This window comes from Hyla sarda, chromosome 4, assembly GCF_029499605.1.
Source record: "Hyla sarda isolate aHylSar1 chromosome 4, aHylSar1.hap1, whole genome shotgun sequence".
NCBI classification, from domain to species: domain Eukaryota; kingdom Metazoa; phylum Chordata; class Amphibia; order Anura; family Hylidae; genus Hyla; species Hyla sarda.
This window is the reverse complement of record NC_079192.1, coordinates 125616281-125643381: the sequence shown is the minus strand read 5'-3', so window position 1 is coordinate 125643381 and position 27101 is coordinate 125616281. Positions and strand designations below refer to the sequence as shown.

The following is a 27101-nucleotide window of genomic DNA, read 5'->3' as shown; positions in this document are numbered from 1 at the left end:
GTAACACTCTGCATTCTTGTGGGTGCAACAGTGGGGAGTATACATGGTCTCTATTTTGCACAATCCCTAAAGGGGTCATCCCAAGATGAAAAATTACCACAGTATAGGAGCAGGTATGTAGATGAAGACCCAGCTCTCTTCCTCCAACACCATGCCCAAGGACTGGCGTGGGCACCGCCAAAGACACAAATGGAAGAAATTGGAATGTCCAGTGCAAAATGAATCCAATGGAGCACTTTATTGTTTAAAAACCTCAGTACATGCATATAGTAGGCAAAAGAATGTACATACAGTAAACCATAAAGTGCATAATACAAAAAAAGTCTGTAGTATGCATATAAATATGGGGAAAGAATGAAATGTATAAATTTACAATCTGAAATATATTTGCCTTAACCAGAGAACCCACTTAAAGGGAACCGATCACTAGTTTCATGCTGCCAGAAGAACAGCTCCCTTACCACAATGCTTTATAAGGGTGCACACCACGTTTTTGCAATACAGTCCCGTATCAGGTTTTTGATTCCTCAAAACCAGACTAAACTGTATCAAAACGTGTGTACAAATTTCAACCCATAAACAGTTAAAAACCATCCGGTCGCATCAGTTTTTTAAGAAAAAAAACGTATAAGTTTTTAACTTTTCACTCCATTTTGAATAAAGTTTCACTTGTTTGATTGAAAGTCCAAGAAAAAAAACTGTGCAAAGTAAAAAAACGTATGGTGAAAACCATATGGAACCATATGCACATACGGTTCTGTACGGTTTCCATTGACTCCCATGTTTTTAAAAAACGTATACGGTTTAATACAGTTTTTCACCCGGACCAAAAACCGTGGTAGAATACGGTTTTATGTATGGGAAAAAAACCGTACAGGATGCAAAACGGACACAACCTGATGCATCTTTTGGCATACAGTTTTCAATAGAGAGTCAATGCATACGGTTTTCAATACGGTTCCGTACGGTTTTTACATTGAAAATGTATACGGGAACTGTATTGCAAAAACGTGGTGTGAATGCACCCTAATTCAGTCTGAATGCTGTGCTGTTGTGATAAGGGAGTCTGTCTCTGTTTCATGCTGCTTGTGGTTTGGGCAACAGAAATTAATGTCAGCTTCCCTTTAAACACTTTTGACATGGTAGTTGATCAGTCAGTAAGGGTGTTCAGACCCCATCTGATCTCTTGATGACAAAAGTGCATGCTAAGCGTATTCTCTCCCAGCTTTGTGCCAAGTGACTGAGACAGACTCGTATTGTAAGTCTATGGGGCTGTCTCGATCATGCACTGACAGAGAGCATGGAGAGAAGTGCTCAGCTGTACAATTCTCTCCCTGCTCATTCTAGCAATTGGTAAAAGTTTGTTAAAGTGACACATACACCTTAAGTTAATCTTTAGCGTTCCCAATCTTTAATGCAAATGAATTTATACAATAACATTTACTATAGGCAACTGGAGAGAAGAGGCAAAGCTTTGGAGTGCCATCATTATTGCTATTGAGTCTTTGTAGGACTACACTCCTTTCTTAGCAAACAAAAAGTGGGGATTTGAACACTGGGTCCTATAAAGGGATTGATGCACCATGATAGTCACCATGATGGAGGCGCAGTTTGATTATAATATTATGGGGCTACCTCTCTTCTACACTAGGCCATTACTTACTGTAGCTCAGGAAGGAGACCTTACATTGGGATCTACTAGACCTGTGTCACTTAAAAATATATTTAAAGAATTGTAACAAAATTAAGGTAACAAGTTCAAATTATGGTGGGAGATTGCATTAAGAATCATATAGTGAACACAACAGAAAAACAGAAAAAAGTCACCCCCTTGTAGATAATGTCCATGTCCAAGGATGACTGGCCGACCAGGTGCTAGGGCATTGCAGCCAGTATGGAAGTACAATAGTAGAAAAGACAAAGGTTGTTTACCGAAACGCGTTGGATCTTATTTTCTATTTTTATGGTATCCCTATATTTTTTATATCTACCAATAAAGCTATGTTTTAACTTTTTCTGAGCCTGGATTGGAAGTGCTGGGAATCTCCTTTAGGACATCTTTTCTAAGAACCATATAGTACCATAGGGTTTGAGAATTCCACTCTTACCAGAACAGCATTCCTGCTCACCTAACCTATTACAAAGGTGGGAACCGGAATACAGTTCCATCTGTTTTATGAACAGAAGCTTGAACCCCAAACTTAAAGCAACCACTGATATTGTCCTTGGACTCAAGTCATATCCTGATTTTGATAGACGGTAGACTATACTCCAAACTTCTATTGAGAAATATCAACAGACATAGGGGAGGATCCTATGGTCATCCTACTAGAAAATGGAATCCCAGAGGGAAAGGGAGATATAGAGGCTCTGGTGCCTCATCCTCCTCAGAATGAGGATCTTTTTAGAGAGAGGAGGGCATGCCATCTACAAAAGATATAACCCCAGGGGAATAAGGACACACTTAGGAATCGGGAGTGGGGGAGGATGGATTACAAATGATAAATCTTTCCCCATAACCAATAACAGAATAATCAGTCCTTATGAAAGAGCTTTCCCCACCACATGTTTTAAGGTATTCCCATGAATAAAAGATCTCCACCTCTCTATGTAAAAGCTCAAGTGGCACAATTTTTTCAAACATCATAATCAGAGGATTTATGCCAACTTTTTGACTACTGAATAGTCGGATATTCAAACTCAAGCAGAACTTTTTCAGAAAGGTCAAAGGGCCCCAAAAATACCAGGTTGCCACCCATAGATAAAAATAATCCTGAGTATATATTTTTCTAGCCCAAGTCACCAGATAGCTGGGGAACCTGTATAATGATTCTAGGTTTCCTCCAAATCTCTAAATAATGAGATGCGTGCTCTACTACCCTTGGAGAAAGATCAATCTATTGTTATAAAACCATCAGACAAGGGTGGCAGCCTTGTTGTACCGGACCACTCAAAATACTGTAAAATGTGTCTCTCTTAAATGATCACCACTAAACCTCACAGGTCCTCCCAAGTGATCCCACAATGCTGTTTCTACAGGAACTAAAAACAGTACTGGAGATTACAGTGATTAAAAAGGATTATTTTGGATACCTATTGCTGAGTATAGACATTGTCCTAAGATAATTTGTCCTTATACACAAGGGGCAGCATGGATCTTCTAATTAAAAACCATTGATATTGAGAGTACCACCTTTCTTGCGTGCATGATATAGAGGTGCTTTATAGCTCAATTCCACATATACAGGGGATTGCAGAGGTAGTGTTACCTAGGAACTAGGGGGATCCATCTTAAACACCTTTATAGTCACACTTGTTCAATATGTTTTGACTCACAACTATTTTCTCCTCAACAGGAAGATATAACACCAGCTCAGGGGCATGTCCATGTGGAGCCCTTGTGTCCCCACTTCTGCCCATCTCCTCCTGGGCTGGTAGGAGGTCACAATTGTCTTTCCTTCCGAGAAAATGTGGTGGATCTATAAAACTCCATTCTGGTCCCGCTACATAGATGATATATTAATATTGTTGACAGGTACCAGAATGGAGTTGAAAAATTTCATGGATACCCTCAATAAACGTGTGCCTACACTCTATGGGAAACCGATGGCAATGAACAACCTCCTTGATTGGAGAGTCACCATTCTCCAGCCCTTGAACAGGCCAGTATTTAAGAGTTTGTAGAAAATGCTCTAGTAATTGACATATTTTCTCTCATAAAGAATCAATGCAGCAAGGGGCTACTCTCAGTCTATTCTTAGATGGGCTAATAGAGAGGACCTACTGACACCTAGAGTACATGCACAAAACGAACAATAGGTACGCCTGATAGGTACTTTTGATAATAAGGTTACAGACTTTCGAGACACTATAAACAGGTTATGGCCAATTCTAAGGGCGTATGATGACCTGGCCAAAGTCCTCCAGGTAAATCCCAGTATCACCTTCTAGGGAAAAATAGGGAGTTCCATACATTGGTTCTGATCCCAATGCAGTGGCCTTCATGTAGTGAGTAGAATTGGGATAACTATCCCTATAAATATATATATATATAGGCAAATAGATTGTCATTGAGGCATGAATCATTAGCATTATGTGACTACGCTGTATGTGCATTATTTCATACACATGATTATCATCATCTGAATAATACTGTATACGCATCTTACCATTTTTGGAATGCCATCTATATACATCTCTCTACTATTCCACCTTGTATCTACAGCTCTAGTTATATATCATCTTATTGTTTTGTGGACATATATTTTTATCAATTGAATTAAGTTATAATGTAGCCATCTCCTCTGTAATTGTATACCTTTCTTCTGTGTATAGCACTGGGGAAGTGACTTAGCATACATACTTTGGTCTCCGTACCATTACTGGTTTCCAGTGGTTGAGTTTCCTCAGTTGTCATTTACCCTCTTCTGTGCAGACATGAAGCTTTACACATTCATCTGATAAGTCCATAATAAAATTTAGTTCTTTATCATTGGTTATAATTTGTCAGATTTACTGTATTATTACATTAGTACCAATGAAGGGCCATTAAAGTCCTATTTTTCCATCACATCATGGTGTGAAAGCACCAGATATTTGTCATTCAGAGTAGTTAGTTTTGGATCTGTTGTGATAGAGAACTGACTGATACTCTGCTTTAGACAATGAAACGTAATATGTCGTTCAATAAATGGTGTTGATTTAGAACACAAAACCTCCAGGCCGCACCAGAAGTTATCACACAAAACTGTGTGAGGAGTGACACAGTGCAAGCACAAAAAAGCAGGACTGAGCCAACTGCATCGGCTGCCAAGACAGAAAAATGTTTTACAGTCAGATAACAAAGAGCAAAATAAAGAGAAATCTCACTTAACAAATACCAGTTCTCTTGTCCTGTGTATCTTCTGAATACAGGCCACAAGTAGAGAGGCTGGAAAGGGGTATGATGTGGTAAAAAAAACTCTAAAGGCGAGTCACGTAAGACATTATTGCACATAGTATACAGGTAAAGAAGGAAGGGCAGAGGGTGCGAGTCAGTAAACATTTTTCAAGGATGCCTAATAGGGTCAAAGATTAAGGTTAAGACTCGAGTTAGAAGAGTTGAAAAGCAGGAATGTCTAATGCATTTCAGCAAACAGAAAATGAGTAGTAGAAGACCTGCTGTTAGAGCTATTGTTTTGCTATGTGGAAAGTGATAACAACCTGTATTTATTTAGTGTCAGCCAGAGGTGTAATTTAAAGGGGTCGTCCAGGATTAGAAAAACGCTGCTTCTTTCTTGCAAAAACAGAACCCCTTCTGTGCGCAGGTGGTGTCTGGTATTGCAGCTCAGCTCCTTTGAAGTGAATAGGACTGAGCTGCAGTAATACACTCCACCTGTGGACAAGAGTGGCACAGTTTTTGCATAAAAAGAAGCATTTTTCTAAAAAAATGTTTGACAAAGGCCAAGATATGGCCGAAATGTTGCATCTTGGGTAACAAATAAAAAGACAACAGCTTGTGCACCTTATTGGAGTCTGCCCTCTGAATGCTGTGATCTGCTGTTTTTTTTTAGAAGCCTTGGCACCATTTAGAGAGAAAGGCACTATGAACATCTCTAGACCCTATTCTTTTATATGAGAGAGGTTTGGAAGTATGCTCTGTGATGTGTGCACAAGTCATTCTACATGGTAGTGAAGTCTGAGCTGCAATTGTCTTATCTATATACTTAACAAATAGGTCATTTTCTGATGACACATTGACTTTAAAGGGGTACTCCGTTGGAAACATCTTATCCTTTGCATAGGGGATAAGATGTTAGATCACAGGGGTCCCGCTACTGGGGACCCCCCGCGATCTCTGGGCTGGCAGCAGCGGCATCCGGAATGGGGAAGCTTGCAGCTTCCGCGTTCTTGGCATCACAACGCGCCCCCTCCATTCATGTCTATGGGAGGGGGTGTGACGGCTTGCATCACCAGGCATAGGACACGGAGCGGAGTTCGCTCCGTGCACCGAATGCCGGACCGGTGATCGCGGAGTCCCCAGCGGCGGGACCCCTGCGATCTAAAGTCTTATCCCCTATCCTTTGGATAGGGGATAAGATGTTTCTAACGGAGTACCCCTTTAGGACATAATGCTCTAGGGAAGATAGTGCTAAAATCGTCTAACTGGGGTTGGGGTCCAATATTGTAGAATTGTTTATGTTATTTGTCTGACATTTAAGCTAGTGCTTCTTTATCTTACTAACTTTAGATGTCCAAGATATACGTAAAGCAAACAGTAGAGCTCTGCAAGCAATTCTGGCTGTTTAGAGAGAAGCTATTGCCCCAGGCCCCTCTGCACTGATCAAATCATTATCTGCAGTTTTCAGGTAAAAGAATAACCAGCTAAACCATCACAAATGGCAATGGGAATCTGGGAAATAAAGTAGTTGCATCTGCTGCAATAGGTTACTGATTGGGCTTCCTGGCCCCTCAGGTCAGGTCATAGACCTTAGTATATGGGCCACTTAATCTGCAGTTGCCTTGTTAAATATGCACTTCATTATTGACATGGCAATCTGTTACTGTCACTAAATGAGATCACTTCTGGGATAGAATTTTAAAGTGACCAAATCAAAATTTTACAACGAAGAGAGTCATTTTTATAATAGATGTCAAAAATTTGCATTTGATTTCTAAATACATCGGACATAGAGATGACGCTGTGAATATAGACTATGTTCACCTTAGCATGCAACTTCCATTTATTTCCTATTCTACCAGTGTAATAGAGGCCCATCTGCTCCTGAGAAATCCATCTGAAATCATTGTTGCCAGTTTTTCTTTATTTTCTGTGAAAACAAAAGAATTCAATATTGTAGAGTACTGCATTACACTTTTCCCATGCCCTTCATAGACTTTGAGATGCCTTGTCAGCACAGTTTAATACAGTGGTCTTCCACCTGCGGACCTCCAGATGTTACAAAACTACAACTCCCAGCATGCCCGGACAGCCGTTGGCTGTCCGGGCATGCTGGGAGTTGTAGTTTTGCAACATCTGGAGGTCCGCAGGTTGGCGACCACTGGTCTAATAGATGCAGAAGAAACTCTTAAAGGGTACCTCTCATCAAATAAACTTTTGATATTTTTTAGATTAATGAATGTTGAATAACTTTCCAATAGCATGTTAATGAAAAATATGCTTCTTTCTATTGTATTTTTCCCGATCAGTCCTGTCAGCAAGCATTTCTGACTCATGCTGGAGTCCTAAACACTCAGAGCTGCCAGCCTGCTTTGTACACAGCCAAACAGGCTGTGAACAAAGCAGTCTGGCAGCTCTGAGTGTTCTCCTTTGTGAACAAAGCAGACTGGGAGCTCCTAGTGTTTAGGACTCCCGCATGAGTCTGAAATGCTTGCTGCCAGGACTGGTAGGGAGACCCCTAGTGGTCATTTCTTCAAAGTGGAAAATTAAATAGAAAGAAGCATATTTTTTAATAAGATGCAATTGTAAAGTTATTCTGCATACATTAATCTATAATATATCAAAAGTTTTTTTGATGAGAGGTACCCTTTAACAGTTCTAGTGTAGTTTTAGCAGCAGGTAGGGAGTGCAAAGTGCTTATTCACCAAAAAATATTACATCACTGTAAAACCACCAAGTTTTATGGAGCTATATTAACACTTCTTCAGGATCCTACTGAGCATCTGGTGACTCCAGCATCTTATACAATAAGGCTATGTTCACACGGCAGAATTTTTGCATGGAATTCTGCATGAAAATTCTGTGTGAATTTATAGCCAATAAACTTGTGTTAATGGGACAGTGGAATCCCATTGAAGTTTATTGGCTATAAATTCATGCACAATTCCATGCCGTGTGAACATAGCCTTATACTGAGGATTTGTCCTTTTCAATTATGTGACATGCCCCATTGGATGGCATTTTTTGTGGTTGTTCTCCCCCTAGAAACATTGCTAGGTTGAGAATATCTCCATGAAATAGCACCTTAGGAATGCTCATAGGAATACATGAATACATATGCAATGTTCTTAAGATTTCCACACAAGCATAAGAGCTGTGTTGAAAAAAAAAAAAAAGAGTATGCAGCTGTATAACATGGAATAGTCGCAATGGGCATGTTCACTTTAACCTCTTAAGGACTCACGGTTTTTCAGTTTTTGTACTTTTGTTTTTTCCTCCTTACATTTTAAAAATCATAACCCTTTCAATTTTCCACCTAAAAATACATATTATGGCTTATTTTTTGCATCACCAATTCTACTTTGACATTAGTCATTTTACCCAAAAATGCACGGCGAAACGGAAAAAAAAATAATTGTGCGACAAAATCGAATAAAAAACGTAAATTTGGAACGTTTGGGGGCTTCCGTTTCTACGCAGTGCATATTTCGGTAAAAAGGACACCTTATCTTTATTCTGTAGGTCCATATGGTTAAAATGATACCCTACTTATATAGGTTTGATTTTGTCGTACTTCTGGAAAAAATCATAACTACATGCAGGAAAATTTATACGTTTAAAAATGTCATCTTCTGACCCCTATAACTTTTTTATTTTTCCACGTACAGGGCGGTTTGAGGACTCATTTTTTGCGTCGTGATCTGAAGTTTTTATCGGTATGATTTTTGTTTTGATCTGACTTTTTGATCACTTTTTATTCATTTTTTAATGGTATAAAAAGTGACAAAAAATAAGCTTTTTTGGAATTTGGAATTTTTTTGCGCGTACGCCATTGGCCGTGCGGTTTAATTAATGATATATTTTTATAGTTCGGACATTTACGCACGCAGCGATACCACATATGTTTATGTTTTTTTTTATTTACACTGTTTGATTCAAACTTTTATTAGGGAAGGGGTTAAATTACCTTTATTAACACTTTTTTTAACTTTTTTTTTTTGCAGTGTTATAGGTCCCATAGGGACCTATAACACTGCACACACTTATCTCTCATGCTGATCACTGGAGTGTATTAACACGCCTGTGATCAGTGTTATCGGCGCTTGACTGCTCCTGCCTGGATCTCAGGCACGGAGCAGTCATTCGTTGATCGGACACCGAGGAGGCAGGTAAGGGCCCTCCCTGTGTCCTGTAAGCTGTTCGGGACGCCGCTATTTCACCGCGGCGGTCCTGAACAGCCCGACTGACTAGCCAGGATAGTTTCACTTTCACTTTAGAAGCAGCTGTCAGCTTTGACCGCCGCTTCTAAAGGGTTAATACCGCACATTGCTGCGATCGGCGATGTGTGGTATTAGCCGCGGGTCCCGGCCGTTGATGAGCGCCGGGACTGACGCGATGTGATGCGGGATCGCAGCGTGACCCCGCTTCATATCGCGGGAGCTGGCGCAGGACGTAAATATACGTCCTGCGTCGTTAAGGGGTTTTAATGGACCAAATGCAGTCTACTACAGCATTCAAACTATTTCCTGAGCAGATACAGTACAGACCAAAAGTTTGGAAACACCTTCTCATTCAGAGTTTTCTTTATTTTATATGAAATATGAAAATTGTAGATTCACACTGAAGGCATCAAAACTATGAATTAACACATGTGGAATTATATACATCACAAAAAAGTGTGAAACAACTGAAAATATGTCATATTCTAGGTTCTTCAATGTAGCCACCTTTTGCTTTGATTACTGCTTTGCACATTCTCTTGGCATTCTCTTGTTGAGCTTCAAGAGGTAGTCACCTGAAATGGTTTTCACTTCACAGGTGTGCTGGTGTGGAGGAGGAGGTGTGATGGTGTGGAGGAGGAGGTGTGCTGGTGTGGGGGTGCTTTGCTGGTGACACTGTTGGGGATTTGTTCAAAATTGAAGGCATACTGAACCAGCATGGCTACCACAGCATCTTGCAGCAGCATGTTATTCCATCCGGTTTGCGTTTAGTTGGACCATCATTTATTTTTCAACAGGACAATGACCCCAAACACACCTCCAGTCCGTGTAAGGGCTATTTGACCAAGGAGAGTGATGGGGTGCTGCGCCAGATGACCTGGCCTCCACAGTCACCGGACCTGAACCCAATCGAGATGGTTTGGGGTGAGCTGGAACGCGGAGTGAAAGCAAAAAGGGCCAACAAGTGCTAAGCATCTCTGGGAACTCCTTCAAGACTGTTGGAAGACCATTTCAGGTGACTACCTCTTGAAGCTCATCAAGAGAATGCCAAGAGTGTGCAAAGCAAAGCAAAGCAAAACTTTGAAGAACCTAGAATATGACATATTTTCAGTTGTTTCACACTTTTTTGTTATGTATATAATTCCACATGTGTTAATTCATAGTTTTGATGCCTTCAGTGTGAATCTACAATTTTCATAGTCATGAAAATAAAGAAAACTCTGAATGAGAAGGTGTGTCCGAACTTTTGGTCTGTACTGTACTTTTTGTGGGACTCAAAGCCTTATCAACCACACTTTTGAGTCCTGCAAAAGAAAGTGATATGTTTGGGAAATGGACTGAATGTAATCATAAAAGTTCTGTCTTTTAAAGTCAATGGGGGAGATTTTTCAAAACCTGTGCAGAGGAAAAGTTGCCCAATAGCCCATAGTAACCAATCAGTTCGCTTATTTTATTTTAACAAGGCCTCTGCTAAATAAAAGAAGCAATCTGATTGTTTTTTATGGGCAAATGGGTAACTTTTACTCTGCAAAGGTTTTGAAAAATCTCCCCCAATGGGCCCACAGAAAGTACACTGTGGTATACATACCTTTTTGCCAGTATCTCCATGTATAACAACATACAGCAAAAACAAGATGTGAATGGGTCTGTGGACTATCCTCTCTAGCACATTATACCTGTCATTGCTCTTATGTGGACACCATGGGGGAGATTTATTAAAACCTGTCCAGAGGAAAAGTTGCTGAGTTGCCCATAGCAACCAATCAGATCACTTCTTTCAGTTTTCAGAGGCCTTTTCAAAAGTGAAAGAAGAGATCTGATTGGTTGCTATGGGCAACTCAGCTTTTCCTCAGGACAGATTTTAATAAATCTCCCCCCATAAATCTATCATACAGGGGGCTTCTGAGATCTCAGCTTGGGTGTTCTATTAATAGTAAATTATATAAATTATATATAAATTATACTTCAAACCTTTAGCTGTAGAATCAGCAATGGTTATTCAGATGAATGCCTGCAACTAAAGGGTGAAGAGTTTCCTAGTTAATCTAGTTACAAATGCCAAGACATGGTACTAAAAAGTCCCTGGTTTTCCAATGGCAAATAATATGTTATACACACTTGTCATGTTAATGCCTGAAAATCTTAATTACTATTTGCAGTGGATGATCATTGGTAGACAATAATGTAAATAGCAAAAATGTACAGCGTCATGATTTTCCATAGTATTTGATGTTTTTCATTTCTACACCATTAGAAAACAGTTATGATCTGCCCCTTTCATATCACAGTTAGTGGATATGTGTGGCTCAGTGCACAGTATTTGGAGACTGTACCTGTGGTGTCCCGGTACCGTTTTGCATCCAGTACCTAGTGCAGATAGAGATGAGCAAACTTACAGTAAATTCGATTAGTCACGAACTTCTCGGCTCGGCAGTTGATGACTTTTCCTGCGTGAATTAGTTCAGCCTTTAGGTGCTCCGGTGGGCTGGAAAAGGTGGATACAGTCCTAGGAAAGAGTCTCCTAGGACTGTATCCACCTTTTCCAGCCCACCGGAGCACCGGAAAGCTGAACTCATTTATGCAGAAAAAGTCATCAACTGCCGAGCTGAGAAGTTCGTGATGAATCGAATTTACTGTAAGTTCGCTCATCTCTAAGTGCAGAGGTCCCCAAAGTCAGAGAGGGAGATTTATCAAAACCTGTGCATAGGAAAACTTGCCCAGTTGCCCATAGCAACCAATCAGCTTGCTGCTTTCATTTTTATGAAGGCCTGTGAAAAATGAACGAAGCAATCTGATTGGTTGCTATGGGCAACTGGGCAAGTTTTCCTCTGCACAGGTTTTGATAAATCTCCACCAGAGTAACTACCTTCAGCTAGGGTTCCTCAGGTGGGGCAGCCCCTAGTTGCCTCTCCTCAAGTCTATCTATAATGCTAATGTATGTATATATTAATAATTATATCTATATTTTATAGAAATGTATAGTACTTACCTTGTTCAGCGTCGCAGGACCTTCGGTCATGTGACTATGCTAGTAACCTCTATGGTATGTTGCAGGACCTTAGGAGGCCCAGGGTCACGTGTTACCCACAAATCTTTGTAATGGTGATTGACATCCGTTTGGACCAATTAGCATTTGTCCAGCCCCTGCCCATATAAGGGAGCTGCGTCCAATTATCGCTCTCTTGGGTTGCTGCTCTCGTGGATGCCGGACTAACAGGACGGTGCTACGCATCTTTCAAAGACACGCTAGGCCTCAAAACCTATGGCCTCAGCAGAACCAAAAATCGTGAGTTTTACTCTAATTCCTGCTAATGCTAGCGTGACTACTGGACCCCAACTAATTCCCCTAAATCCAGTGGAACAACGCAATATCTGAAAAGTCCCAACCATTGTCAATCTCCAAAAGAAGCGGTTGTTATGCTAAGAGACTGTTATGTTAATGAAGTATACAGAAAATCTTCAGTAAAAGTTAACACTGTTTACAGAAGCTCACTGGTTGTGGACAATCCATTATTATTATCTACTTCAAACCTATTATCATCTACCTCCCTATCGTTCCTGGGAAGGGCGGCAGTAGGAAAAGCTTTATAGAGGACCCCTCACCCTGGCGTCACGAATAGCAAGGGTTAACAAGCACCCTTTAATACCCGCACAGCTACACTCCCAATACCCTACACCCCCCAGGCTATCACATACCCATGTGGCCCTTATCACAGAGGGCTTGTCTAGTATGTCCAAGGCTATATGCACATGCCTAAGACAGTGTGTATGACAATCTATGCCAGTGGTCTCCAACCTACGGACCTCCAGATGTTGCAAAACTACAACTCCCAGCATGCCCGGACAGCCGTTGGCTGTCCATGCATGCTGGGAGATGTAGTTTTGCAACATCTGGAGGTCCACAGGTTGGAGACCACTGATCTATGCATAAGTGCAAGAATATGCATTGAGCTCCCCCTAGTGATTGCAGCCAGCTATACAGTAGCCAGAGATATACACAGAAGATTGGGGACCCCCATAGCGAATATCGAAATGACCCTCCTATTATGGCATCTTGTTTTGACCACCAAAACAGAAAGGACTGGTGTTCATTTCCCCTTCTTTCCATAACCCACTGGTCAATACCTCCTTCATTTATTTGCTGGCAATGCAGTTCCATGGAAAGATGAGTCCTGCAACACTGCCGTCACCATCAGGGACTTTACCATTCAAGGGGTACTCCAGGGGAAAACAATTTTTAAATCAACTGGCTCTAGAAAGTTAAACAGATTCGTAAATTACTTCTATATAAAAATCTTAATCCTTCCAGTACTTATCAGCTGCTATTTGCTCCACAGGAAGTTCTTTTCTTTATGAATTTCTTTTCTGTCTGACCACAGTGCTCTCTGCTGACACCTCTGTCCATGTCAGGAACTGTTCAGAGCAGGAACAAATCCCCACAGCAAACCTCTCCTGCTCTGGACAGTTCCTGACATGGACAGAGGTGTCAGTAACCCAGCACCACCACTACCCAGAATGGAGCTGTCTGCTACTGGTTATGTTCCTGTGGTAAAAAGTGCAATTTTTTTCATGCAGAGGGTCAAAAGGTCAACATTTTTGGCATAACTTAAAAAAAAGGCACAAGCCTTTGTGCAATGGACAAACCACAGAAATTGGCGTATTGATGTGAATTTTCAAGAAAGGTGTACCTGCCCAAAATGTATCAAATACCCTGCGATTATTTAATAAATATTGCACACATACACATTAGCACCAGACAAAAAAAGGGGTGTACAAAAATCCTTCAACTACACCAACAATGATACATTCTCCCCCTTGTGTGGATGAGACAGGACAATTGTACAAGCTGCATGGTTTTATTTTTAGTGTTTTTTTTTGCTTTGCACTGAATTTATAAAATGCAGAGAAAACCTGAAACATTTCCCTTTGACTCTGTAGAAAAAGCACAGGTAAAACTGATCCCATTTATTTAAAGGGGTTCTCCGGTGCTTAGACAGGGATCACGCCCCCTCCCATAGGCTTGCATTGAGGGGCGGAGCGTGACGTCACAAGCCGGCGCAGGCGTGACATCACATGCCGTCGGCCCTGTGGTCGCCGGTAATCAGACCCGGAGCGAACACGCTCCAGGGACTGATTATAAATGGGGTGCCGCATGCAAGATCATGGGGGTCCCCAGCGGCGGGACTCCCGCGATCAAGCATCTTATCCCCTATCCTTTGGATAGGGGATAAGATGTGTAAGCACCGGAGTACCCCTTTAAATGGAGCAGTTCACATTCAGCTGGCGTCTCAAGTTGGATGGTGGAACGTGTGGCATGGGCACCGGACAGGGGAACGCATTTTGCTTCATTCCTCTGTCCAGCATGCACAATTAATGCCAGATCTAAACAGCTGATGCACTTTTGTCATCAGTTGTGGCAAGTTTTAGGGTCTTATAATAAACCAAAAGAAGGGGCTCAATAATAGAGAACATGTCCCTAGTGAATACTAGACAATTAGAATCCCCATAGAGTCACACTGAGACAGAGTAATGCAAAATGTGTATAATCTTCAGGCCCGGCGCTTCCATAAGGCAGACCAAGCGGATAACAGTGATGACCCTAAGAGTCAAAATGGAGCTTCGCATGTGTTGGCAGAAATCCTTGCACCGGCCCTGATAATCTTTATTGACAAAAGTAAATATTAATAAAATTGATTAACAGACAGACTACAAAGGCGTCTATTCCATGTGTAATAAGGTGGGTATCTAGTAAATGCAGCAAATTACAAATGGAGGTAATCTCCTATAAGGTGTATACACATATAGACCTGTAATGGCTGTATGAACATATACTAGCAAATAGAGATGAGCGAACTTACAGTAAATTCGATTCGTCACGAACTTCTCGGCTCGGCAGTTGATGACTTTTCCTGCATAAATTAGTTCAGCTTTCCGGTGCTCCGGTGGGCTGGAAAAGGTGGATACAGTCCTAGGAGACTCTTTCCTAGAAATGTATCCACCTTTTCCAGCCCACCGGAGCACCTGAAGGCTGAACTAATTTACGCAGGAAAAGTCATCAACTGCCGAGCCGAGAAGTTCGTGACAAATCGAATTTACTGTAAGTTCGCTCATCTCTACTAGCAAACATACAACTACATATGTCTGGGTATACACACAAATAATGAATAATATATTGCACATTACCCTAATCAAAAAGAGGACCGCAAGAAAAAGCACAAGGTAGGCACAGTTAGAAATGCTGGTAAATTCACCATGAATAAGGGCCAGTAGGATTTCCGGATCAATTTGAGCCACACGGACAACAAAATCCAGCAGATCCTACACAATACAGCCCCGAATACAGAACGAGACCCCCAGCATGTCAAGGGTGTGTCATGCGGACATCTTACCCACTTGTGGACGCCACCCCAACGCCGTTTCACATAGAGCTTCCTCAGGGAATGTATGGTATACAAGCTAATCCAACTATTTATATATTCATGTAGCCAATGAGTCAAGCACCTGTGTTAATCCGCTCCTATGCTGTAGTGTGTGCTCGCCATTTTGGCACTCACTGCTCATGCCCGGCGTAATGATGATGCGGTGTGTCCACCACATCATCACGCCAGGAGGAAAGTGCTCGAATCTGGACAATACAGGCAACGAGAGCAGGGTCTGTTCACACGGGCGGATTACCTGCGGAATTTATGCAGCATATTTGCTGCAGAAAATCCTCCGCGGATTTTGCTACCATTGACTTCAATGGGTCCGAAGGAAAATCTGCAAATCTGCCTCTACTGCGGATTTTCTGCTGACCTATTAAAGTCAATGGTAGCAAAATCCTCTGAGAATTTTCTGCAGCAAATACACTGCGGAAACTACACAGGTAATCCGCCCCTTTGAACGGACCCTAAGGGTGAGTTCACATATGCGTATTTTTGCTTCAGATCTGCTGCAGATTTGCTTCAGCAGATTTGCTTCAGCGGCTGATCTGCAGCATAAAATACGCTGTGGGTCCGCTCGTGTGAACATACCCTTAGGCTGGGTTTACTGAGCTGGATGCCAGATATACAGTGTGGCAAAAAAGTATTTTGTCAGCCACCAATTGTGCAAGTTCTCCCACTTAAAAAGATGAGAGAGTTATTTTCATCATAGGTATACCTCAACTATGAGAGACATGAGGAGACAAAAAAAATCCATAAAATCCCATTGTCTGATTTTTAAAGAATTTTTTTGCAAATTATGGTAGAAAATAAGTATATGTCACCTACAAACAAGCAAGATTTCTGGCTCTCACAGACCTGTAACTTCTTCTATAAGAGTCTCTTCTGTCCTCCACTCGTTACCTGTATTAATGGCACCTGTTTGAACTTATCACTATAAAAGACACCTGTCCACAACCTCAAACAGTAACCCTCCAAACTCCACTATGGCCAAGACCAAAGAACTGTCGAAGGACACCAGAAACAAAATTGTAGACCTGCACCAGACTGTGAAGACTGAATCTGCAATAGGAAAGCAGCTTGGTGTGAAGAAATCAACTGTGGGAGAAATTATTAAAAAATGGAAGACATACAAGATTACTGATAATCTCCCTCAATCTGGTGCTCCACCCAAGATCTCACCCTGTGGTGTCAAAATGATCACAAGAACGGTGAGCAAAAATCTCGGGGGGAGCTGGGACCAAAGTAACAAAGGCTACCATCAGTGACACACTACGCCGCCAGGGTCGCAAATCATGCTGTCATGTCTGTCCTGGTCTGTGTTCACACACAGCTATTGGATTTACTGTGTGTGAACAGTTTTATGTTCCCTGGTCAGGGAATAGTTAATGTCTCTAGCGTTTTCAGTTTTAGCCTCTGTTGTCCAATAGCCTTTAGGGTGTGTCTATTTAAGTTCAGCACTGACTAGCTTCAGTGCTGGTGATACTTCATTTGGACTTCATTACATCTTGCTACTGCCATGCTGCTAATGGAGGCTTTGGGTGAAACTCTTCTTATTTGAGCTTTTAAATCTACTTTCTCTGTTTTAGCATGCACCTTGTATTTTTTGATTTTAGCCATGGTTAGGTGGATTTGTTTATCCTTTCTGCTATGTGTCTGTTCACACTGTGTTTTCTCTTGTACCCGTTTATGTGAAGTTCTATATTTCTGTTTTCCTTCTGGGTCAGTTTCTGTGCCGGTGAGTGTGCCGCTGTCCAGTAGTCTATTTGGATGTATTATTAATGGCTACTTCGTTAGTGGAGTGGAATGTCCAGTTTGTGTGAACAGTGGGACTCCTTGTCTACTGGGGGTGTTCAGAGGGATTGCTATTCCTGTCTTGTGTTCAGTGTGAACAGTGTTCTATAATTATATCTTGTTGTATCTGTTTTTCTAAGATGTAACTAGACATCCCTGTTACCTGTCCATGGGGACTCAGAGGGTATTGTTGTTCCTGCGTCTACTGGAGGTGTTCTGAAGGGATTGCGATTATTCCTGTCTTGTGTTCAGTGTGAACAGTGTTCAATAAATATATCCTGTGTATCTAGGCATCCCTATTACCTATCCATGGGGGACTTCGTGTCTTCTGGAGGTTTGCATAGGGAATGTGAATATTCCTGTTTAGCGATAGATCCCGTTTACCTGTCTGTGGGGACTCAGAGGGTATTGTTGTTCCTGTGTCTACAGGTTTTTCTAGGGGATTCAGCTTATTCCTGTTTTGTTTCTGGAGTATGTTAAGACTCATCCGTTTTCCTGTCTGGTTTTTTGAACTCTATGGGGGAGATTTAACAAAACCTGTGCACAGGAAGAGTGGTGCAGTTGCCCATAGCAACCAATCAGCTTGCTTCTTTCATTTTTAAAGAGGCCTGTGAAAAATGAAAGAAGCGATCTGATTTGTTGCTATGGGCAACTGGACAACTTTTCCTCTGGACAGGTTTTGATAAATCTTCCTCTATATGTTCTATTCTGAGCTTTGGAGTTCTGTACATGACTACTGATCTATAGTGTCCTCTGTTCACGACCACGGATCTAGTGTCTTCTGTTCATGACCATGGATCTATAGTGTCCTCTATTCACCACCACTGAGTCCTCTGTTCATGTCCGCTGATCTATAGTGTCCTCTGTTCATGACCCCTGATCCATAGTGTCCCCTGTGCTACTCACTGATCTATGTCCTCTGAACTTAATTTGTTATAGAGTTCTATGTTCCTGTCATATTTCTGGTATGTGACCGACTATTTATTAGTATATGTTTTTATTAGGCACCTGCACTTTAGTTTAGGAAAGGATCGGCGCCCAGTTGTCGATCCACCATTTAGAGTGGATGGGCAAGTAGACAGAGAGAGCAGTTTTAGGGTCAGTTTAGGGCTCACTCTCCCTGTCCCCCGGTTGGTCCCTGACACATGCAGTGCCAGACGTGTCCCCCTGCTTAAGCCAGTACATTTCCGGGCCCGTCTGAAGTTTGCTACAGAGCATTTGGATGATCCAGAGGAGGATTGGGAGAATGTCATATGGTGAGATGATACAAAGTAGAACTTTTTGGTAAAAATTCAACTCGTCGTGTTTGGAGGAGAAAGAATGCAGTTACATCCAAAGAACACCATACCTACTGTGAAGCATGGGGGTGGAAGCATCATGCTTTGGCACTGTTTTTCTGCTAAGGGATCAGGACAACTGATCCGTGTAAAGGAAAGAATGAATGGGGCCATCAGCAAGGGCATTGAAGATGAAACGTGGCTGGCATGACAATGATCCCAAACACACTGCCCGGGCATTGAAGGAGTGGCTACGTAAGAAGCATTTCAATGTCCTGGAGTGGTCTAGCCAGTCTCCAGATCTCAACCCCATAGAAAACCTTTGGAGGGAGTTGAAAGTCCATGTTGCCCAGCGACAGCCCCAAGACATCACTGCTCTAGAGGTAATCTGCATGGAGGAATGGGCCGAAATACCAGCAACAGTGTGTAAAAACCTTGTGAAGACTTACAGAAAATGTTTGACCTCTGTCATTGGCAACAAACAGAATATATAACAAAGTATTGAGATGAACTTTTGTTATTGACCAAATACTTATATTCCACCATAATTTGCAATTAAATTCTTTAAAAATCAGACAATGTGATTTTATGGATCGTTTTTTCTCATTCTGTCTCTCATAGTTGAGGTATACCTATGATGACAATTACAGGCCTCTCTCATCTTTTTAAAGGGAGAGAACTTGCACAATTGGTGGCTGACTAAATACTTTTTTGCCCCACTGTATTTGAACCCACCCATACACAAACTTTCCCTAAAAGGTAATGCAAATATAATTAAAGTCTATGGGAGGAATTTATCAAACTGTTTTGACTAAAAGTTTATCAAATTGTCGCAACCAGTTTTAGTGTGTCTTTTCTGTGACATTATATTCAGTGCATTTCAGAATCATAACCACATTGTGGACTGTTCTAGAAGAGTTTTTGGAGTGGTTGCTGATTTATCAAGCGTGACTTTATGCAAAAAAGAGGCAACATTGTCTCACATGATCTATCTTAAGGCTGGGTCCACATAACTGAAAATGTGCTTAATGTCCTCGCGAAAAAAACTAATCCGGCGGGTGCTAGGACCGCTTGGAAATGTGCAATCTCATATACGGCAATGCATTTCCTTGTGAAATCCACGGAAAGAATAAACATGTCTAAGAATAAATATTCCATCTGTGCACGCCGGAATCAGAATTTCAACGACAGGGAAATTCTGCTGTGTGAACAATACAGCAGAATCCCATTGAAATCAATGGGACTCTGATGCAGCAGAATGTCTGAGTGGAATTCTTCTGTTGAATTCTGCATGGAAATTCCTGTGTGTGAACATACCCTAAGGCTATGTTCCGATGTCAGAAATTGTGCATAGATGCGGAATTCCATGGCCGCATTAATTTGGCCAGAATTGCACATCTTTCCGCATCTTCACGGAATTTCTGCATGATACCTGCCGAATTCATGCAGAATCTCCACATAAATTCCGCATGAATACTCAGAGCACGGGAAAAAGTTGCTTAAATTAAATTTCCACACATAATCTGCATTTTGCAGAGAAAAAAAAGACCCATTCACTTCTATGGGCTTTCGCAGCTAAATTCCACAAAAACATAAGACACGACTTATATTTTTGTGGAACGCACAATGCGGAATTTTAGCTGATACCGCTGCAAAAATTCTGCAGTGTAAATCGGATTGCGGAATCCCATTGAAGTTAAGGCTATAAACACATTGGGGGAGATTTATCAAAACCTGCCCCGAGGAAACATTGCTCAACCAATCAGCTTGCTCCTTTCATTTTTAACAAGGCCTCTGTAAAATAAAAAAGAAGCTATCTGATTGGTTGCTATGGGCAACTTTTCCTTTGCAAAGGTTTTGATAAATGCGGAAATTTTGGTGTGTGAACATAGCCTAAGGGTCTATTCAGACAGCAGAATTTCTGCTTGCGAAATTCCGCCTCAAATTAAAGCCCATAGACTTCTAATGGATTCCGCACTTTCATTCACAAGCAGAAATTCAGAAGTGTGAATGGGAGTGCGGAATCCCATAGAAGTCTGTGGGCTTTAATTTGAGGCGGAATTCCGCAAGCGGAAATTTTGCTTCGTGAATGGGAGTGCGGAAATTCAGAAAGTGGAAATTCAGAAGTGTGAATGGGAGTGCGGAATCCCATAGAAGAATGAGGCAGAATTCCACAAGCGGAAATTTTGCTTCGTGAGTAGACACTAACTCGGGCTAATTCCCACCAGCCCTACAATAGCATCTAAACTGGCACCATGCTGAGGTGATTTGGCCGTGCGACATTTGATGAATTTGTTCCACACACGTCAAAATCCATTGTAGACCATAAATGATGAATCTCCCCCCCCCCCCCCCCCCCCCCCTCATGAGTGGAAAAATAATCCCCAAAACATCAATAGCAGTGGTGCACCTACTGCACTAAGAAATTCCCAGGATTGTAGCCTTGTCTCCATGGATCCAGTCCTGATCTATTCCAAGGTGATCTATAGCAATGGAAATGTTTGCTGCATGTGGGGGAACCCCGCGTCCCAGGTGCTGGGGGCCCCTGACAGGTAGGTTACTGCAGGGAGCAGCCTGCACATGTGCACAGAGCCCAGGACACCTCCACCAGGAGACTGTGACAGGCAGAGGGTGTGTGAGTACAGGGCGGGAGGGCAGAGCCTCACATCTCTCAGCCCTTCCAGTCAACTTCTCAGGCATTCCTCTCCACTCTCTGCATCTGACTTGTCTGCTCCTACCAGGATCCTCACCAGGAGAGCCGGGCTGCACTGGGCTGGAGCTACAACCTGAGGAGCCATGGGCTAGAGGAGGTCCTGCCTGACCATGGCTGTGCCAGTCCACCTGTGTAGTGCAGAACATGGAGCCACAGGGCACCCCAGCTCTGCCCTGATCACTTGTGGATCCTAACTCTCCTGGGACCAGTCACCCTTCTAGAGTGCTTCATTGCCTTTCTTCCTTCTGGTTTCATGTGATTTAACCCCTGCACCACCACCAGGCAGGAGGATGCTTCCTCGCTCCAGGTAAGACCATGGCAACCACCCCCTTCATTCTATCAGATAGGGAGATGTCATGTAATGCTAAGAATGTGCAATCCATTGGAAATGATTGTTCAGCCAATAAAGGTTACACATTTATTAAGCTGCTTTACCCCAGAGGGATACACCTGGGAAATAGCATTTCCAAGTAATAAACTAATGTTACAGTCTTGCTGTAAGGATAGGTAGACAGATGTGGAATCCGGGTAGCCTGGCAGGGCTAACCAGATGGCCAATGAAAGTCCGAGGATGGACACAGAGCCTAAATGGAATTTTGAAGGCTTTATTTGGTACAGAACTACGCGTTTCGAGGGGTCACCCCTCTTCGTCAGGTTGCTGTAAGGATAGGCATGCTTAGTCTATGATATTGGATATACTGTGACAGTGTTATTTATAATATTGGATGTAATGTTATGTATTAGATGTAGCATTTTATCCACACAAGTGTATGGTCATCTCTTCCTATATATGTATATATCAGTAAATCCTGCGTTATTTCTGTATTGTTATGGGGGCCTTTATTATTGCAATGTGTTACGTCCCAATACAGAATAATAATGTCTGCAAAGACTAGCAAGGAAACCTGTAGTTCTATTGACCTTTCTTAACAAAATAGGTGTCGTCATTTTGTACACTTGTCGGATCCGTACATTGGGGGAGATTTATCAAAGCTGTCTATGTCCCGCATCAATATAGACCAAACTACAAAGGGTTAGGCCGGTCTATTGTGCGCCTAATTTATCAAAAGGCGCACGGCTCTTGGTAAATTCTGCGCACGGACTTCGGGATCTATGGTTTAGACTGTATTTAAACCTGCTCCAGCATGGTCTGACATTTTGGCGTACTTTCAGCCGATGCGACTTGTCGCTGAAAAGTCGCTTTTGATAAATTCAGCACCAATGCATTTTTCCGTCTAAAATAGACTAGAATGCGTCATGTTCTAAAAATCCTCTAAAGCAAAAGTCGTGAAAAAGTCGCACCTATTTAGACTGCGACTTTCTGTGCGACAAATTAAGACAGGAAAAGACAGTCTAAATCCTTTGATAAATCTCCCACATTGTCTACATCAGTGGTCTCCAAACTGTGGACATCCAGATGGTGCAAAACTACAACTCCCAGCATGCTTGAACATCCAGAGTTGTAGTTTTGCAACATCTGGAGGTCCACGCTTGAAATGTTTCCTTATACATGATCTCCATAAGTAAGTGTTTTCCAAGCAGGCTGTCTCCAGATGTTGCAAAACTACAACTCCCAGCATGCCCGGACAGCCTTTGGCTGTCCGGGCATGCTGGGAGTTGTAGTTTTGCAACGTCTCGAAGTCCACAGTTTGGAGACCACTGGCCAAATTGCTGAAATGTTTCCTTATACAAACTTAAAACATCAGGTACATGATTTCCATAAGGGTACGTTCACACTAGAGAATTTACAGCATATTTTATGCTGCGGATCCGCTGGTGAAGGCCCCACTCTATGCTGTCTTTACATGTGCCTGCTGGTAGCGGCAATATGCCGCTACGAGCAGACACACCGCAGCGATGTGCGTGGCGTACTTGCACATCGCGGCCACTCTCCCTGCTCTGAGCTAAGCAGAGAGCTCCCGCCATGTGCGAGTCTACTGCGACTCGCACATCGCAGTGTATTGCCGCTACGAGCAGGCACATGTAAAGACAATATAGAGCGGGGCCTTCACCAGCAGATCCGCAGCGAAATCCGCTCGTGTTAACGTACCCTTAGTCAGTGTTTTCCAAACCGTGTGTTGCAAAACTACAACTCCCAGTCAAAGACTGTCCGGGGATGCTGGGAGTTGTAGATTTGCAACAGCTGGAGACACACTGTTTGGGAAACCCTGCCATAAGTATTGAGGTACTGTCATTGGTACAAACTGGGACATGGTCTTTAATATAAAATACTGTGGTGCATATTGCAGTTTCGGGTTTTATTCATTGTACTGACATTATCACTAGAGATGAGCGAACTTACATTAAATTCGATTCGGCACGAACTTCTCGGCTCGGCAGTTGATGACTTTTCCTGCATAAATTAGTTCAGCTTTCAGGTGCTCCGGTGGGCTGGAAAAGGTGGATACAGTCCTAGGAGACTCTTTCCTATGACTGTATCCACCTTTTCCAGCCCACCGGAGCACCTGAAGGCTGAACTAATTTACGCAGGAAAAGTCATCAACTGCCGAGCCGAGAAGTTCGTGACGAATCGAATTTACTGTAAGTTCGCTCATCTCTACTTATCACCTTTTGTAACTCGCTGGCAAAGAAGAGGTTAATTAGCTGCTGGGTTCTTCCTAATGGTGAGGCATATGCAATACACTGCACAAGGAAAATCAGGACTGAATGAATGGAGTGACAGCTGCACTTCCCTGTGTATTACGTGCCATGGGCATTATTCAGGGATTACAGAGATTACCTGGGTATAGGGTGTCATTTCTAGTAGACTGTTCTGCCAAGAGCAACGAGCTATAAGTCACGGTGACCATCATTTACTCTGACACACATCAACAAATGGGAGGAATGAGGCCAGTAGGTCATAATGGAGACTGAGCACGCTCTTATATACTTATTCGGGAGCTGTCAGATTCCTTGGCATAGCCACAATTTGGCTTTTATTAGCAGCTGTAAATGCTTGTAAAACTGAGGGCCTAATAACTTTACATTGGTTGCACGTCACGATGACTCTTTATAGAGCTTGTGGGTTTTTTATTGGTTTACCTTCTCCAAATTTCTCACATGCTTTTTTTTTTTACATCACTAAATCTTGTATTTAAAATAATTCTTTCCAACTTTATTTCATTCTAATATAAACTATGGTTCGGAATCATTTACACTTGTTTTAGGGTTGTCTCTTAGAGGAAAAACATTGGGGGAGATTTGTCAAAACCTGTCCAGAGGAAAAGTTGCTCATAGCAACCAATCAGATTGCTTCTTTCATTTTACAGAAGCCTTGTTAAAAATGAAAGAAGCAAGCTGATTGGTTGCTATGGGCAATTGGGCAATTTTTCCTTTGCACAGGTTTTGATAAATCTCCCCCATTGTACCTACCAGTGTACATACAGCATCTCCTGTAAGGGAGTCCACCCCTCACACTTTATGGAAATATTTTATAGCATCTTTTCATGTGACAATACTGTCATCAACTTTTTTTTTTTTTATATGTTGTAGTACATATGTACTCCAACATATCTCAAATATATTTTCATAATTTTTTTTTTAATTAATATATTGTAATTTACGTTTGAAAACCAGCCACTAGGGGTCTCCCTCCTAGTGGCCGGCTGCAGGCTGGCGTGAGGTCACACCTGAATTTGGACCGATGCTGGCTGGGCAATCGGTCAGAATTCATTCAGCCTGCGCTCGCTCCCTTCCTGTCAAGGCTGAGAGCGCATTGGCTCCCTGGCCTCACACGCCGGCCCCGCCTCCCGGCATCTACACACCACTGCTGCTGTTCTGCACTCGGGTATGTCTTGTGCGGGGGTTCGGGGTAGCGCCACGGCCCTAACAAAACTATTGTTGTCAACAAAGAGGGGGGGGGGGGCGGGGTTTGGGGCATCTCCGCGGCCATGTCCCTAACAAAGTTATTGCTTTCAACACAGGGTGCCTCCAGTTGTTTAACCACTACAACTCCCAGCATGCCCTGACAGCCAAGATGTTAGGGCAAGCTGGGAGTTGTAGTGGTGAAACAGCTGGAGGCACCCTGTATAGATGAACTAAGGACGGATGTGACGTCACGCCTGATGGGGAAGTCTGCCTGGTAAGTGAGCACACTACCAGGCAGACAAAAAGCCATTTTTAATATAGTAAAAAAAAATGTAAAGGCAGGGAGGGGGTTAGGGATAGATGGACAATAGGCAAAATTTAGACACTAATGACTGTGTGTTATTGATGTTGCGATATAGGAAACACAACATTACACACTGATATACAGACTGTGCACTCTCTACTTTACATTCTAGCAGAGGGTCATTTCTTCAGTGTTGTCACATGAAAAGATATATTCAAATATTTACAAAAATGTGAAGGGTGGACTCACCTATATGAGATACTGTACATGACTGAAAAGCATATGAGGTAACTCTACGTTCCCCCAGAATGATACCAGGAATATAGTCATTCGCCATGGCCACTGCCTAACCTACTACAGGCATGTGTACAAGCTAGAGCAGTGTTTCCCAACCAGGGTGCCTCCAGCTGTTGCAAAACTAAAACTCCCAGCATGCCCAGACAGCCAAGGGTATGCTGGGAGTTTTAGTTTTGCAACAGCTGGAGGCACCCTGGTTGGGAAACACTGTGCTAGAGCCATGTTTAGCATTCTTGTTTTAGACTGTGCCAAGATGCTGGATGCTGTGGCTTGACCTTGAAGGTACCATCTGCTAAGCCATTGTTCCCGTCCTGTGTGTTTCCATCTGAAGATCCAGAGGTTGGTGACCACTGTACTAAGCACAGCACCATTGTCAAAGCCATCATATGTAGTTTAGTGTATATGCAGAGGTAGGGTAATGTAGATCAAAACCATATCAATGTTCTGAGCTCTCGTGCACATAATAGACAGCTTTGTGACTGCTGTTTCATGTAGGACATTGCTGCCTTTGCTAAGTTGCAGTGTTTAAAAGATCCACGGGAGGAATCACTTTTTTTTTTTTTTAAGAAAAGGTGATAACAAAAAGGCATAATAACACACCGTTTGCTTATAGACTTCATTAGAATTTAATATAAATTGGCAATAATCCAAAATATTTAGAAATCTTTTAGGCTTTTTTTCAGGGCTACAAATATGATTGGTTATTCCTAGAATAAAGCCAGCTGGAGGCTACGCTTTGGTGGATACAATTTTTAAGTAGACAGATAGAACTGACATAAAAGAGTGATGTTTCATTACATTTTCAGCTGTGGATGTTATGTCGGGATCTTGTGTGATTTATTTGTTACTATAACGTCACCATTTTTTTATTTATTTTTTTACACGTATAACAGACATGTATATATTTAATACTATGTTGCTGTTTGTCTTCACTTGTATCGATAGGCTAAATCCAATGATAAAACACTGTAACAATTGTGTTGTGTACTGTAAACTAGAACTGCTAAATTAGGCTGCATGCACACCACGTTTTTGTAATACAGTTCCTGTGTCAGGTTTTTGATGAAAACTGATTCCTCAAAACCTGACTAAACTGTATCAAAACGTGTACAAAGTTTAACCCATATACGGTTGAAAACCATATATGGTTTGAAAAATGATGTCTGGTTGCATCCGTTTTTTAAGAAAAATACGTTTTTAACTTTTCACTCCATTTTGAATAAAGTTTCACTTGTTTGATTGAAATTCCAAGAAAAAAAAAACTGCGCAAAGTCAAAAACCGTATGGTGAAAACCTGATGGAACAGTACACACATACAGTTCTGTACGGTTCGTATTGACTCCCATTTTTTTTTAAAACGCATACAGTTTAATACAGTTTTTCACCCG

At 42.0% G+C, this 27101-nt stretch overlaps 2 protein-coding genes across 8 annotated transcripts in view; one reads left to right on the top strand and one right to left on the bottom strand.

Annotated features, from left to right (window-relative positions):
- The window catches only part of LOC130368422 (ras and EF-hand domain-containing protein-like), a 171795-nt gene extending 160348 nt beyond the window's left edge, over positions 1-11447 (bottom strand). The window contains exons 1-2 of one of the 3 annotated variants that reach the window (XM_056572052.1): positions 11433-11447; positions 6704-6809 (exon numbers count right to left, since the gene is read on the bottom strand). In XM_056572052.1, the coding sequence (XP_056428027.1) occupies positions 6704-6757 (54 nt within the window). In that variant the 5' untranslated portion in view covers positions 6758-6809; positions 11433-11447. Of the gene's footprint in view, positions 1-6703; positions 6810-10687; positions 10840-11432 lie in introns of those variants that run through there. The other 2 variants (XM_056572051.1, XM_056572053.1) reach the window with 2 other exon arrangements.
- A 503-nt stretch (positions 11448-11950) lies between these two features.
- The window catches only part of LOC130368423 (ADAMTS-like protein 5), a 91501-nt gene continuing 76350 nt past the window's right edge, over positions 11951-27101 (top strand). Inside the window, exon 1 of one of the 5 annotated variants that reach the window (XM_056572061.1) lies at positions 11951-12034. Coding sequence is in view for 3 of the 5 variants with exons in the window: in XM_056572056.1 (XP_056428031.1) it covers positions 21856-21917 (62 nt within the window). In the remaining 2 variants the exon portion in view is untranslated. Of the gene's footprint in view, positions 12035-21225; positions 21613-21719; positions 21918-27101 lie in introns of those variants that run through there. The other 4 variants (XM_056572059.1, XM_056572057.1, XM_056572060.1 and 1 more) reach the window with 4 other exon arrangements.